The 12,953-nt window shown below is 46.2% G+C and overlaps 1 protein-coding gene across 2 annotated transcripts in view; it reads right to left on the bottom strand.

Moving 5' to 3' along the window:
- Positions 1 to 5,660: 5,660 nt before the first annotated feature.
- LOC111158732 (synaptojanin 2) overlaps positions 5,661 to 12,953 on the bottom strand; it is a 95,543-nt gene continuing 88,250 nt past the window's right edge. The window contains exons 24-28 of one of the 2 annotated variants that reach the window (XM_022520969.1): positions 11,061 to 11,173; positions 9,830 to 9,938; positions 7,871 to 8,022; positions 7,530 to 7,535; positions 5,661 to 6,409 (exon numbers count right to left, since the gene is read on the bottom strand). In XM_022520969.1, coding sequence (XP_022376677.1) covers positions 5,696 to 6,409; positions 7,530 to 7,535; positions 7,871 to 8,022; positions 9,830 to 9,938; positions 11,061 to 11,173 — 1,094 coding nt within the window. In that variant the 3' untranslated portion in view covers positions 5,661 to 5,695. Of the gene's footprint in view, positions 6,416 to 7,529; positions 7,536 to 7,870; positions 8,023 to 9,829; positions 9,939 to 11,060; positions 11,174 to 12,953 lie in introns of both variants that reach the window. The other variant, XM_022520968.1, reaches the window with a different exon arrangement.

The raw sequence follows: 12,953 nt of genomic DNA on the forward strand, positions 1-12,953 counted from the left end.
TCCATGAAAAGAATTTCCTTGGCCTAATTAAGAGGATGTCTAGAGAAGAAAAAACAATGGACACCATACTTAGTGGCAAAAATATTAACACTTTCCATTTCAGGAGAATGTCTTTTACTAACACTTCTATTTAACATTGTACTAATTGTCCTACCTACTTCTAGAAGGAAAAAAAAAAGTTATACAAAGGTACAGGGATGGGAAATCAAGACATAAAACTTGTTTGCAGAGGATACGCTTATCTACATAGAAAATCCAGAAGAATCTACAGAGACCATATTTTATCAATTTTAAGACACATTAAAAATTATTTTAACAGCTTTGTAATTGGGCTGCATTTCACAATAGATAAAGAGTCATAATTAAGTTAGAAGCCTCTCTTAGTTTCTTCAGGCAGCTGCACCAAAATACCACAGACTGGGTGGCTTATAAACACGAACATCTAATAATCACAATTCCGGAGGCTGGATGTCCACGATCATGGCGCTGACACGGGCATGTTTCCCTAGCTCATAAACTGGCACCTTCTTGCTGTGTCCTCACATGTGGAGAGCGCGAGAGGTCTCTGTGAGGTCTCCTTTACAAGAACTCTAGTCACATTTGTGAAGGCTCTTCCCTCATGACCTAAGCACCTCCCGAAGTCCTCACCTCCTAACACCAATCATCTCTGGGGGTTAAGATTTCATCATACGAATTTGGGGGGGCACACAAACTTTCAGGCCATAGCACCTTCTCAAGAATAATAGAATATATATGGCATATCTTCTAATGCTATGGTATAATGTGGTATATGGATGGTGGTGTAGGCATACTGAAATAGAGTAAATTGTTAGAATTTTATGTTTAAAGAGATTGATACAGTCCATACACAACAAACTCGTATTTAAGTACACCAGCAAAAAACAGCAAATAAATTTTAAAGTAAGAATTGGTAGATATACTTACGGTATTAAGATTATAAAAATGTTATTTAGAGTACATAGTAGAAGTGCTTAGTATAGAATTTAAATGTCATGATAGCAGAATTCCTTCATTTAAAATATTTTAAAGGAAAAATATAAAGCAAATGTAGCAAAATGTTAATTATTGTTAAATTTTGGTGAGGGACATATGAGGGTTCAAACTATTCCCTCTGATTTCATATGTATTTAGAAATTCTGTTTAAAACTTGGAGAAATGATTACATCCTTAAAGGAAGAAATATATTACAGTCCTAGATTGAAGAGTCAATCTTATAAAGATGTCTATTCTATTCCATGCATTCCCAGTAAACAATTCCCAATAGGTTTTATTTTTTTTTTAATGGAATTGATGAATTGCTTCTAAAATTTATATGCAATTTCAAAGAGTCAAGAGTAGCCAAGTTCCTCTTAAGGAAAAGAATGAGGTAGGAAGGCTTGTTTTACCAGATACCAAAGTTAAAGAAAATTAAAACTTAATAAAAATTAGCATGAAAAAGGACAACGTAGGATTGGCACAGGGATTGACAAGAAATCCAGTGGCACGGAACAGACTGCCCAGGGGCAAGGTCTAGAATGGCAGGATGAGGAATACAGGGTACCTCTCCCTCAGACAGGCATCTGTTAAACAGGTCAAAATTAGCAAAGGTTGGGGCGCCTGGGTGGCTCAGTGGGTTAAGCCTCTGCCTTCGGCTCAGGTCATGGTCTCAGGGTCCTGGGATCGAGTCCCGCATCGGGCTCTCTGCTCAACAGGGAGCCTGCTTCCTCCTCTCTCTCTGCCTGCCTCTCTGCCTACTTGTGATCTCTGTCTGTCAAATAAATAAATAAAATCTTTAAAAAAAATTAGCAAAGGTAATCATTCAACATGTCTGGAGACTGACCAAAGGCTTAAACAAACTGATTAGAGTTAATTCAACAAAACCCAAGAAATCTTGGTAAGAATAATGGGAGGAGGTAGGAGGCTGTTACATTGGAGAACTGTGTACCCCCCTCCCCCCTCCTCCTGCTTGAGATCCGCCTTATGGAAAGATCCCTTCCATTTGGGGTATAGAGGAATTAAACATCAAATATGTCTCTTGTGCACTCTATCTCTCTCTCTCTCTCTCTCACACACACACACACACACACACACAAATTTTGTACCCTACAGTAAAAAAAAAAATTATTCTATATTGATGAACACACTTCAAAAATCAATCCTGCCCTTGGCCACAGAGCAAACTTTAACACATTTTAAAAAGTAGGTTTATCTAGGTCACATTCTCAGGTCATAATCCAAAATATTAGGAGTAAACAATTTTTAAATGTCAAATCCTTAACTGTTGGAAAATTAGTCTCCCTTGGATGAGAGAGAAAATAAAAGCAAATTAAACTAGAAGGTAATGAAAAGGAGCATATTTCATGCCAAAATGCATGGGGTGGAATTAAAGCTATAATCTGGGGAAAATATAGAACTTTAAATATTTTTACTGTTAAGTGAGAAAGTCTAAAGATAATGGAATCTAGTGCTACTTTTAATTAAGGAATTAAGACGAAGAAATTTAGAACAAAATTAAAAAGAAAAAAAGATGTGAATTAAAGTTGAAGTTAATGAAAATGTTTTAAAAATCAACAGAAAAAAAAATAGAAAGGCTATATAAATCCCAGTGTTATTTGAAAATGCCAATGAAATTAAATAACCCCTTGAGATACCTAATTAAAAGGAAGGAAGAGCAACGGTTTATTATTTAATGAATGGTATAGTGTAACTATCCTTCGGCAAGGTGATGTTGGCCCCACTTCACACCATTAAAAAAAAAGAGGAACTCAGAGGAATAACTAGTAATCACATTTCATTCAGAATAGAAGGCAAGATAAAGAAGATATCCCAACATTCTTTCATATCCAAAAAGAAACAAACCATATTTTAAAAAAGAGAAAAAATATTTAATAAGCATTTTTTACAACTGCAGTACAAATTATCACATCAAATAAACATGACAGGGTTTTAATTACTAGTCACCCAATAAATAATTTTTGCAGCTTTCTGATAAAATTATTTCATCACAAAGCGAACGTTTTAATGCATTACTTTCCTTGTACTTCTATGTATCTGGAAAATTCTATTATATCTTGAAATTCAACAACTGTCAACTTTTACAGGAATTGCTTGAGCAGATGTCCTAATTTCAGTCATTTACCGGAACGTATTTTAAAAATAGGCAAGAAGTCGGAGAAGATTAGGTTGGAAAAGGGAATATAATTGGGGTCACAGAGACAATGCTGAATTGTAAAGTTCTGTGCCTCAAATTCTCCACGGTGAACTGCACTGTCTTACAGAGCGGTAATGAAAGACACTGCAAGGTCTGTGTGGGGCCCAGAAAAACCAAAAATAAAAAACCCACACAGAGAAATCCCCAGGGTGGCAGCTGCTGGTTGTTCAGGATATTTAACCAACTCTGCTAACCTAGGAAACTACCGCCTCTTAAAATACTGATCTAAAAACTAAGTAAGGCAATTCCAAGTGTCTTTTTTAAGAGAGCATTGGTGCGTGAACCTTACATATGATCACGTCAAAGTCCAGTTTGTTGTTCACAAAATTTGAACAGCCCTGATCAAATACTTGTTCGATTCTTTATGCTAAACGACAGACTTTTTCTTGCGACCTGCTTCCCGAGGTCGACACAATTCTGTGTTAATACTGAATGTCAGATCCTTAAGAGCCTCCTGTGTGATGAGCACCCTTCTTCATGAAAATTCTGTTCTCTGTCCCATTTATTGGCTACTTGCATCTAGATCAAAGAAGAAACCTGAAAATTAGTCCTATTTCCAGCTTTGCAAGCAACCGCTGTGTTGCATATATCTTCTTTCAAAGTTCACCTCCTTCTGGTGGGAAAAAGAGGTGACAGAAGGAGGGAATGTTTGAATGAGCAAATCTTCGAAGTACTTTTAGTAGCAAGGTGAATCCTGGCAAATTATTTAACTTCTCCAAGCCATTTACCCATCTTGTGTTCTTTCTCCCCCGAACTGTTCAAGAATTATGTTGTTTACTTGTGTTCGTTAGAGGTAAACGGGATATAAATTACTTACAAATTACAGAAAGAATGCTAATCAGCTAAGGCCAGAAATACCCTCTTTTTAAGACTGGTCAACTACATATATTATCTGTTTATCCCTGTGGGTCACTCATATCTTTTTTTAAAAATCGGTTTTCAAAGGAAATGCGATACACGTTGTAGTTTTTTTGTGTGTTGCATGCCAGATTTAAATAATCTGCCACGTACCTTGAGAGTGGAGATGAGAGATCATCCGAAAATCCCAGAGGAGGAAAGCGAATGGTAGCCTCCCCCACCCCAGGCAGGACGATTACTGCCGTCCCAACCATCAGCAGTTGGAGTCATCCTACCCACTGGTCCGGTCACATTAGGGATAAGACAGAGTCACCGCTGTAGGATTCTAGGATATTAAATCCCCTAAATGCAGTATGTGGCACCCTCAGATTTCACCTGTGAACTTGTTAGCAAAAACATCGTATCTGCTCCAAACGAATTCTAGGCCTTACAACATTATTCTTAAAATGTAAAATCATCTGGTGATGTCTTTCTAAAAGACTGAGTAGGCAAGAAGTGGTGTCGCAAAGGTACAGACAAAACACCCCAAGAAACAAAAAACACAAAACCCAGTGAACATATGGGTAAGCAAACCCCAAAATGCTGCTCTGGGATCTCTTACCTACAGGGACAGGTGGTACTTTCCCTCCTGAAGCCACAGCCAGGCAGCCCAGACTAAACGAAATAGTCTTCCTACCCGAACGATGAGGACCAGTATCATAGGCCAGCTAGAGTCTGCAGGCTGGTGCTTTTTCTGTTTGGAATGCAAGGGGAGAAAGAAGCCAAGAGGCTTCCTTTAAGAGGGAAGAGCCAGTGTATAAAAACGGGTTTAACTCGCACACCTGGGCTCAAGACTGCGGCACGCTGCGGGGCACGGAGCCACTGACACGCGCGGGGAGGGGTCTTCGGCCAGCTGCTGCCCGGCTAGCTAACACTAGAGGCTTCCAACCCCAAACAGTGCATGACGTCATCGCCCACGCAATCAAGCTTCCTGCACCTGTACATACATGCAAGGGCTCACGGGAATGTGTCACCTGGTCATTTGGTTGATCTGCGGCTGCTTTCAACTCTTTTTTTTTTTTTTTTTAAACCCCGGGGTCAGCAGGCCATGTACAGCGAGCCCGGCCCCCTTTCAGGTGCTACCGCGTCTGCAGGTGGCCCGCCAAAAAGTCATCCCCCATCTGCGAAGTACAAATAACATTCTAAAAACACCACAGACGTGCACGCAAAAGCTCGGACAGAACTTCTCGGCCATTATCAACTGGATTCCCTGTCCTCAGAGCCACACAGCGAACCTGACCCGAGGTTTCTCAGACCCGGGAGAGGAAACTAAGACGCACGAGTCTAGACTAAAACCCGTCTTGGGGGCTGGATAACCCCCATTGGATTGACTGTGAGACACAATTTCTGTAAACGACACCAGAGTGACAGAAGTACAAGTGTTTTCTCAGTGCGCCTTTAAATAGAGGTCTCTTTTGCGGGGGTGGGGTGTGGGTGGGGGTGTCGGATGGGGGTGGGGTGTCGGAGGGGTGTTGGATGGGGGTGGAGGTAGGGGTGGGGGTGGGGGCCGAGGCCGGGCTTCCCTGTGGAGAGCCGCCCTGGGAAGAGGGCACACTTCGTGCGGCCGCCGCTGTCCCCGCTCCCTCCTCATGTGTTCGCGAGCGGGTCAAACACCTGCAGTACCGTCCTCTGGTCCTTGTCGCCGCCTGTCCCGCAGGCACCTACATCCCCCGGCCCGCGCCCCGGAGGCAGCTCCTGGGCAGCGGGGGCGGGGGGTGCTCCTGGCGGGCCCCCGGTCCCCGAGTCCACCGGGTCGTTGCTCTGGGAAAGCCAGGCGTTCTTCGGCAGGCTCGAGTGGTGGAGAAGGCTCCAGAAGGGATCCCGACAGTCCCCAAGAAGGGAGGCCGTCTCGGCCAGGGGCTCCCTGGCGCCGTGGGTGTCGGGGCTCGCCACGGGGGAAGGGCCGAGGCCAGCGGGTGGAGGGGACAGGGGGCCGTCGTCGTCGGGTGGGCGAGCTGGGGGCCGGTGGCTGCCGGGGCTGCCAAGGGCGAGCGCCTGGAGGCCGTTGCTGCTCTGCAGCACCTGCAGGTGGAAGGCGGCGGGGGCGGACTTCTTCCTCCTCGGGGGCGCCCGGGGCGCGGGGGGCGGCTCCTCCCGCGGGTGCGGCGGGACGGCCACAGCGGGGCCATCGTCCGGGGCGGGTGGCCCCCCGCTCGGCTTCCTCTCGGCGCCCTTCCCGGGCTGCAGCGATCTCGGTTTGGGCACGGGAGGGGCGGCTGCTAGAGGAGGGGGTTCGGGGCTCGTCTCTGGGGGCCCGATGGTAAAATGGGCCGTCTGCGGCCCACACTGGTCTTCCGGTGACTCGAGCTGAGAAAAGGCAGGACAGAGAGGGTCAGTCGGTCAGCAGCCAGCACTGGGGGTGCGGAGGCAGCACCCAGACAGGGTCCGCAGGGGGGCAGAGACGGGGCTCAGCGAACATTCTAGCAAATTCGAGATTTGAGAATGTCTGGGATGCAGAAGTGTGAGCAGGTAGGAGAGAACGCAGGAGGGACACACTTCTGTCAAGTGCAACAGGTCCAACGACAGAGGAGAGCAAACCTGAACCCCAGGGCCGCATGGTCAATATTCTGAAACTAGTTTGTCCTTTGTTACCTGAGGAAATGGGGTTATGCTCTTCCTTTATGAAAATCAAACCTGCGAAAACTATCTTCTCTGGGGCGCCAGCTTTGACAACTCAACGTGTACCGCGCGAGGCCGGAGGAACTTATGTGAGGGCGTTAGGCTCATCGAAGGGCTAACAGATCTGCTGGCTCCTTAAATCTTTGATATTTCACTACAGTAGAGGGCAAATTTCTCACAGGACCGTCGCTTCCTCGGTTCTGACTCAAAAGGATCTTTAAAAAATGGCACGGGGCAAAAGGGAGCTTTTGCACCAAAGGAGCTGTTCTATCCTAAAGCATCAGCATCTCCACATTCCCTCCGATCCTTGAGCAAACGAACTGCAGACACAATCCTTCCCCACCAGCCTCTGACTGTGAACTCCTGCTCCACGGCCTGGGAAAAGGACCCATTTCTGTCCCGGCTTTTAAAAGACAAGACAGAGCAGGCCCAGGGAAGAGGAGGAGGAAGGAGGTCTGCTTTGGAAGGAGGCAGGGCAGACGGACAGACACGAGGTGCAAACGCGGGGCAGACCAGTGCGAGAACACGGAGCAAGCGCCAGAGCCTCATCACACACGTGGTACAGGTGGAAAAGCGGCAGCCGCTGGGGCAGGGCCAGCCGGCGGATTACCGAGGGTCCCGTTACTAGAACACCGAGATCAAACGGAAGATCCAGATGTCTCTAGAGGTGCCAGTCTTTGGGCTGCCACTGTCCTGACAAACTCATGTCTCTGAAGCAGCAAGCAAGGCTGAGAAGCTTGAGAGCGAGAGCAAAACACAATCTGCAAGAAAAGTGGCAAGAGAAGTGTCCAGGCCCCGGTACCAGAGGCTGCGCAGAGTGCGTCCACCCTGTGAATCCACCGAGCGGTGAACAAAAATCTGTACCCGTGCAACCACGTGCACATGACACGGACACACGCCATCCCACAGGGACTCTGTTTGGAGGCTCCAATAGAACATTCCGGAGGCCTGATACCTCACGGCTATTCCATCGCCGGGAGAGACTCCTGGGTTTTCTGCTCAGCGAGAACCAAGGACATGGTGGGGATGCGAAAGAGGAAGCGATGGCCACGCGGTGTCCCCACGGACGGGGCCGTGTCTGGGCCTCCTCTCCCCAGATATGGGAGCACCTCAGCAGCAAGAGGCTTTGCTACAGCTTCTTACCTTCCCTGTCCTCCTCAAGGTTGGCTTCTTGATGGCAGGGACTCTGGGTGCAGGCCGCCGGGGCAGGAGCGGGGCCACCCCTGCTGAGGGCTCTGGTTTGGAAGGGCCTGGGTCCCTCAGGGCTGTGGCATTTGGGGCGTCTCCTGGGGCGCCTGAAACACACAGGTGTACGGACAGCTGAAGTGGGCAGGACAGGGAGATTCAATGCCTGATTTAATCTTCAGGCAGTCCACATCCTATGAGTAATTTGCTAAGTCAACATATTTCCTTTTTTTCTAAAGACAAAAAAAATCTGAGTGCTGTCAGGACCAGCCAGCTGGGTTCAGCCCCCAGCTTTTCACGTTCACCTTCTCAACAAGGATGGTCTTCATGGGGGATCAGTGAGACCCAGACATTATGTGCAACGTTTTATGGCCGTGTGCATTTCTCCGGGGAGATAATCCAAAATGTCTCAAAATCTCAGCAGGGCTTCTGACCAAGCAAATGCTGGGCTGGGATCCTGGGTAGATCTCAGGCCTCAAACCTCTCCTAACCTCTACATTCACAGAACACTTTTAACAAGTAGCTTTACTGAGATATAATTCACATGCCATGAAAGTCACTCTTTTTAAGGTTACGATTCAGTGTTTTTTTTTTTTTTTTTAGTATATTCCCAGAGTTTTACAAACCGTCACCGCTATCTGATTCTAGAACACTCTCATCACCACAAAAAGGAACCCTATTCCCATTAGCAGTCACCCCTCCATTCCCTCCTCCCCCAAGCCCTAGAAACTACTAGTAACTTTCTCTCTGTATAGATTTGCCTATTCTGGACACTTCCTACAAATGGAATCAGACAGGGGTGCCTGAGTGGCTCTGTCGTTTAAGCATCCAACTATGGATCTATGCTCAGGTCGTAATTTCAGGGTTGTGAGACTGAGCCCCGCAGTAGGCTCCTCACTGGGCATGGAGTCTGCTTAAGATTCTCTCTCTCCTCTCCTCACCCTGCTGATGTGCTCAAACAAACAAACAAACGAAATCATATAATAAATAACCTTTGGTGTTTACCTTCTTTTACTCTGCATAGTATGGTCAAGATTCACCCATGATAAAACATATATATGAATACATTCTTTTTCATGGCTGAATAATATTCTGTTCTACAGTTACATAACCTTTTATTCATTAATCAGTTGGTGGTCTCATGGCTGGTTACATCCATACCATTGTATTATTTTTAATAAAAAAAGAAACCATTCATGATACTGTTATCCTACAATGGTGTTTCTCGACCTCTTAATTCGTGTCCTCCTTCAATGTTACTTGGGATTCCAAATAAGTTATATATCCTGTCTAAAAGCAAGTAGACAGCTGTGAAGGGCTCTTCAGAGTGCATGATCTCTCCTCTCCAAAAAAGACACTTGTACATAATCAAAACCAAAAAAAAAAAAAAAAAAACCTCCCCCAAACCTCAAAAATATTCATACCAGCAATTTTGAGTTTGATTATGAGTAATATTAACATGGGTTGAGAAGTAACAGCACCAAAAATTTAACAGGCAGCATAGTGGGGAAGAGGTCCCTGCCTGACAGTAAAGAATCTGTACTTGCTGGTGATTTCAAAAAGTTTTGTGCCTGAAATAGGGATGGGTCCCAAATTGTCTCTTTTTTTGGAGCTGGCAGAATGAGTTAGTGCCTGGAGCATTATCCTTTTCTAAACTTCATTTTCATTTATTTCAATCTCTACCTTAACGTGCTTCTTAATAATCTTGGGGTTATTTCCATATTCTTGCTGAATTTTAAATGTATAATTTTAAATGGACAATAACATTTGTAGTGGAATTTTATAAAATGTTGCTAAAAGGTGCTTCTAATTTAATACTGCCTCCGGCGGGGGAAAAATGTTATTTTCTCTTCTAGGCCCCCTTGAGTAGGAAGATGCATAGAAAAGACCAGAAGGAGAAGCCAGCAGAACACTCACCGCCCCTGGCTTCCAGGAGACATCGGATGGCTGCTTCTGCCTCCTGAGCGTTGGTAGTTTTGATCTGCTTGACGTTATAGGGTTTACTTATCCCCGTCCTGGCTTTGGGCTTCAGGACAGAATCAAGAAGAAAAGCATATGAAGGGAAGCAGGAAAACAGGCTCGCCTGGTGCGCTCACCGCCTACTGATCAGTTTGCAGGGGTGGGGGGCACGGGGCTCCATCAGACCGGAGTTAAACACCAACTCCAATCGAGACCGCATCCCTCCAGGCTCCTCCTCCAGGAAGTACTCTCATACCAAGAAGCGGAATGCAGTAATTCCGAGCTGACAAGCCTCCTCTCCCAAACCGGGTGGTTACAGGTCTTTGCAATGTGGATAAACCACTATCTATTTCCAGGTCATACCGAGAAAGCATCATCAGAAGCCACTTTTCCCACAGCTCAGCATAGTTATTAAAACTATAGTTATTAAAACCTTTCCACTCTCTTCTTGAAAGTGCTTTTTCTACCTCTTCACCTTTCTCCCTCAACCTAAACCTCCGGGTAGCCACTGATGACCTGCCTTCACTACCATCAACCAGCCATTCCCCAGTCATTCCCGCCTCCTGCTGTCACACGTGACATCTGGTCCAGCCTCCCGGGACAGTTCACCCCCACCTAGCACCCTGGCTTCACCTCCCTCACCTCCATTCCATTGACTGCCACCTCCTGTCCTCCTGAGCAGCTCACGGCCATCCTCTAGAAATTTCCATCTCTAAAATCCCTCCTCACTCATTACTAGTCATTCCTAGTGCTCCCCTACTTTGCCATACACCCCTCCTCTTCTTAGCTTCTTCCCTCAAAACAACCGATCTGAATTTGTCCTATTTTGCCCTCTACCGAGCCCTGCTCCATACACCAAGGTCAAAGGCAAGCCTTGGAAAGGAGAGAAGATGAGTCTGGAAACGAACAGTTCCACCACACAGGGACACGTGGGATTTTTCATCAAATAAGATTTTCTCTCTAACACCCTGTACAACCACGCAGAAACCCGGTAACACATCTGCTCCTGAGTTCTGGGTCTGGGAACGAGCTGGTGGTCAGGTAGAGGGTAAAGAGATGTAGGTCTCTGTGTTCACTGAGAAGAGGCAATCCTACAAGGTCTCAGGGGCTGAAGATGAACCACGGGACAGGTCCCTCGGGTCTGAAATGATGGTCTGTTTCGCTTTGAGCCGAACACAGGGAAACTCACTGCCTGCTGGGGTGCTCCCGGCAGAAGTCTGGCCGTCTGCAAGATCGAGTACTGCCCGTGGGTGCCCGACGAGATGGACACGTCCGACACCGACTTTTTCACCATTAAACCAGCTGTGAAAACCAAGGAGGGCAGAGTCTCAATCTCAGTGAGTTCTGGCTGCTTTGAGGCCCATTCCCAGCCAGCCGAGAGCCAGGCCAACCGCGGACGCGCTTAGGGTCTGAGCCCGTGAGGGCAGGTGGGGACCAACGGGGTCGATGTTTTCGCTTTTGATTCTCAGTTTGTGCCTATTCTCTTGTTATTATTTGAGTGCAAGTTTTAATCTAACATCCTGGAGGGGGAGGAATTCAAAAATCTGATATAAAAGTCAATTTTAAAATATACTCCTATTATTCTGACCCCATTTTAAAAATGGTTTGTGGGCAAAATCTAAAAAATCCCAAAGCAGGAGAATAAATGATATGAAATGACACTTATAGTCATTGAGAAATCATATTTTATGATTTTAACATTTAGGGGTGCGTTGGTTTTGGCTCAGGTTTTGATCTTAGGGTCGTGAGATTGAGTTCTGCATTGGGCTCTGCGCTCAGTGCAGAGTCTGCTTGGAGCCCTCTCTTCCTCTCTCTCTTCCCCTGACACTGGTATGAGCATGCTCTTTCTCTAAAAATAAATAAAGGAATCTTGGGCGCCTGGGTGGCTCAGTGGGTTAAGCCTCTGCCTTCGGCTCAGGTCACAATCTCAGGGTCCTGGGATCGAGCCCTGCATCGGGCTCTCTGCTCAGCAGGGAGCCTGCTTCCCCCTCTCTCTCTGCCTGCCTCTCTGTGTACTTGCGATCTCTCTGTCAAATAAATGAATAAAATCTTTAAAAAATAAGTAAGTAAATAAAGGAATCTTAAAAAAAAAAAAAAGAACATGTGAAGACACAGACATTAGATGAAAGACAAAGGACCAAACAATGGATACCAGTTTTGTAAAAAAATAAATAACCACGTGCAGATACTGATGTATTTAATTAGAAAAAGGGTAGAAATCTTGTGGTTAACAATTGCTATTTGTAGACAATCAAGTGAATTTTAAAAATTTTATTTTTTGTATTTACCTACTTTTATAAATTTCCACAATATAATATAAATTTTACTTTTTATTTATTGTTCTATTGTCTGAGTGTTAACTGAGAAAAGGAAAGAATATGCTTAAGAAGTCACGTGCTTCCAGCTTGGATCGAGGACTATTGTGACATAAGCCAAGATGAACCCAATGAGAAGGTAAAGCCTGAGGGAAAATTCGTGTGTCTGACTGCCACACTTTTGGGGTGCGGGGCCGGGGGGGGGGGAGTAAACAGTAGAGGTAAAACAGAAAGTGCTCCAAAGCACGTCACCAGTATCTTTTCAGGTCATTAAGGGAAGCTTGAGGGGCCAAGGACAGCTGTGGAGGAGACAGGAGGAGGAGCGCTGTCCTCGGAGTTGGGCTGAGAAGGGCCCATCCTCAGGCCGCCGAATGCCAGGGACAGCAAGCGTGGGCCCACAGAAGCCAGGACGCCTGGGGTGTCGGATATAAGGGTTCACTGGAGCCCTGGGAAATGGGAGGGGACAGCAGGTGCAGACAGAAGGCTACTTCTGTGGGGCTGCAGAGGAAGGTGCTAGAAGGTCTTTGCTTGCTGGGCCCCCCCTCAATTTTCCATTCTCTACCATCTCCAACAGAAAGCCCAGAGCAAACCACGGCTATGGGAAGGCCAACAGCTGGGTAAAAAGAACCACATAGTTCGCCGTGAGAAACACAACTATTTCTGGGATCAACCCAGAAAGGAGCCTGAGGAGGAGAAGATGCTGGGGACCCGGGCGAGGCAGCAGCGACTCAGAGGCAGGTGCTGAGTAGCGGAAGAGGGGTGGTTAT

The sequence above is a fragment of the Enhydra lutris genome, unplaced genomic scaffold (genome assembly GCF_002288905.1).
Source record: "Enhydra lutris kenyoni isolate GAN:26980312 unplaced genomic scaffold, ASM228890v2 scaffoldscaffold62, whole genome shotgun sequence".
NCBI classification, from domain to species: Eukaryota; Metazoa; Chordata; class Mammalia; order Carnivora; family Mustelidae; genus Enhydra; species Enhydra lutris.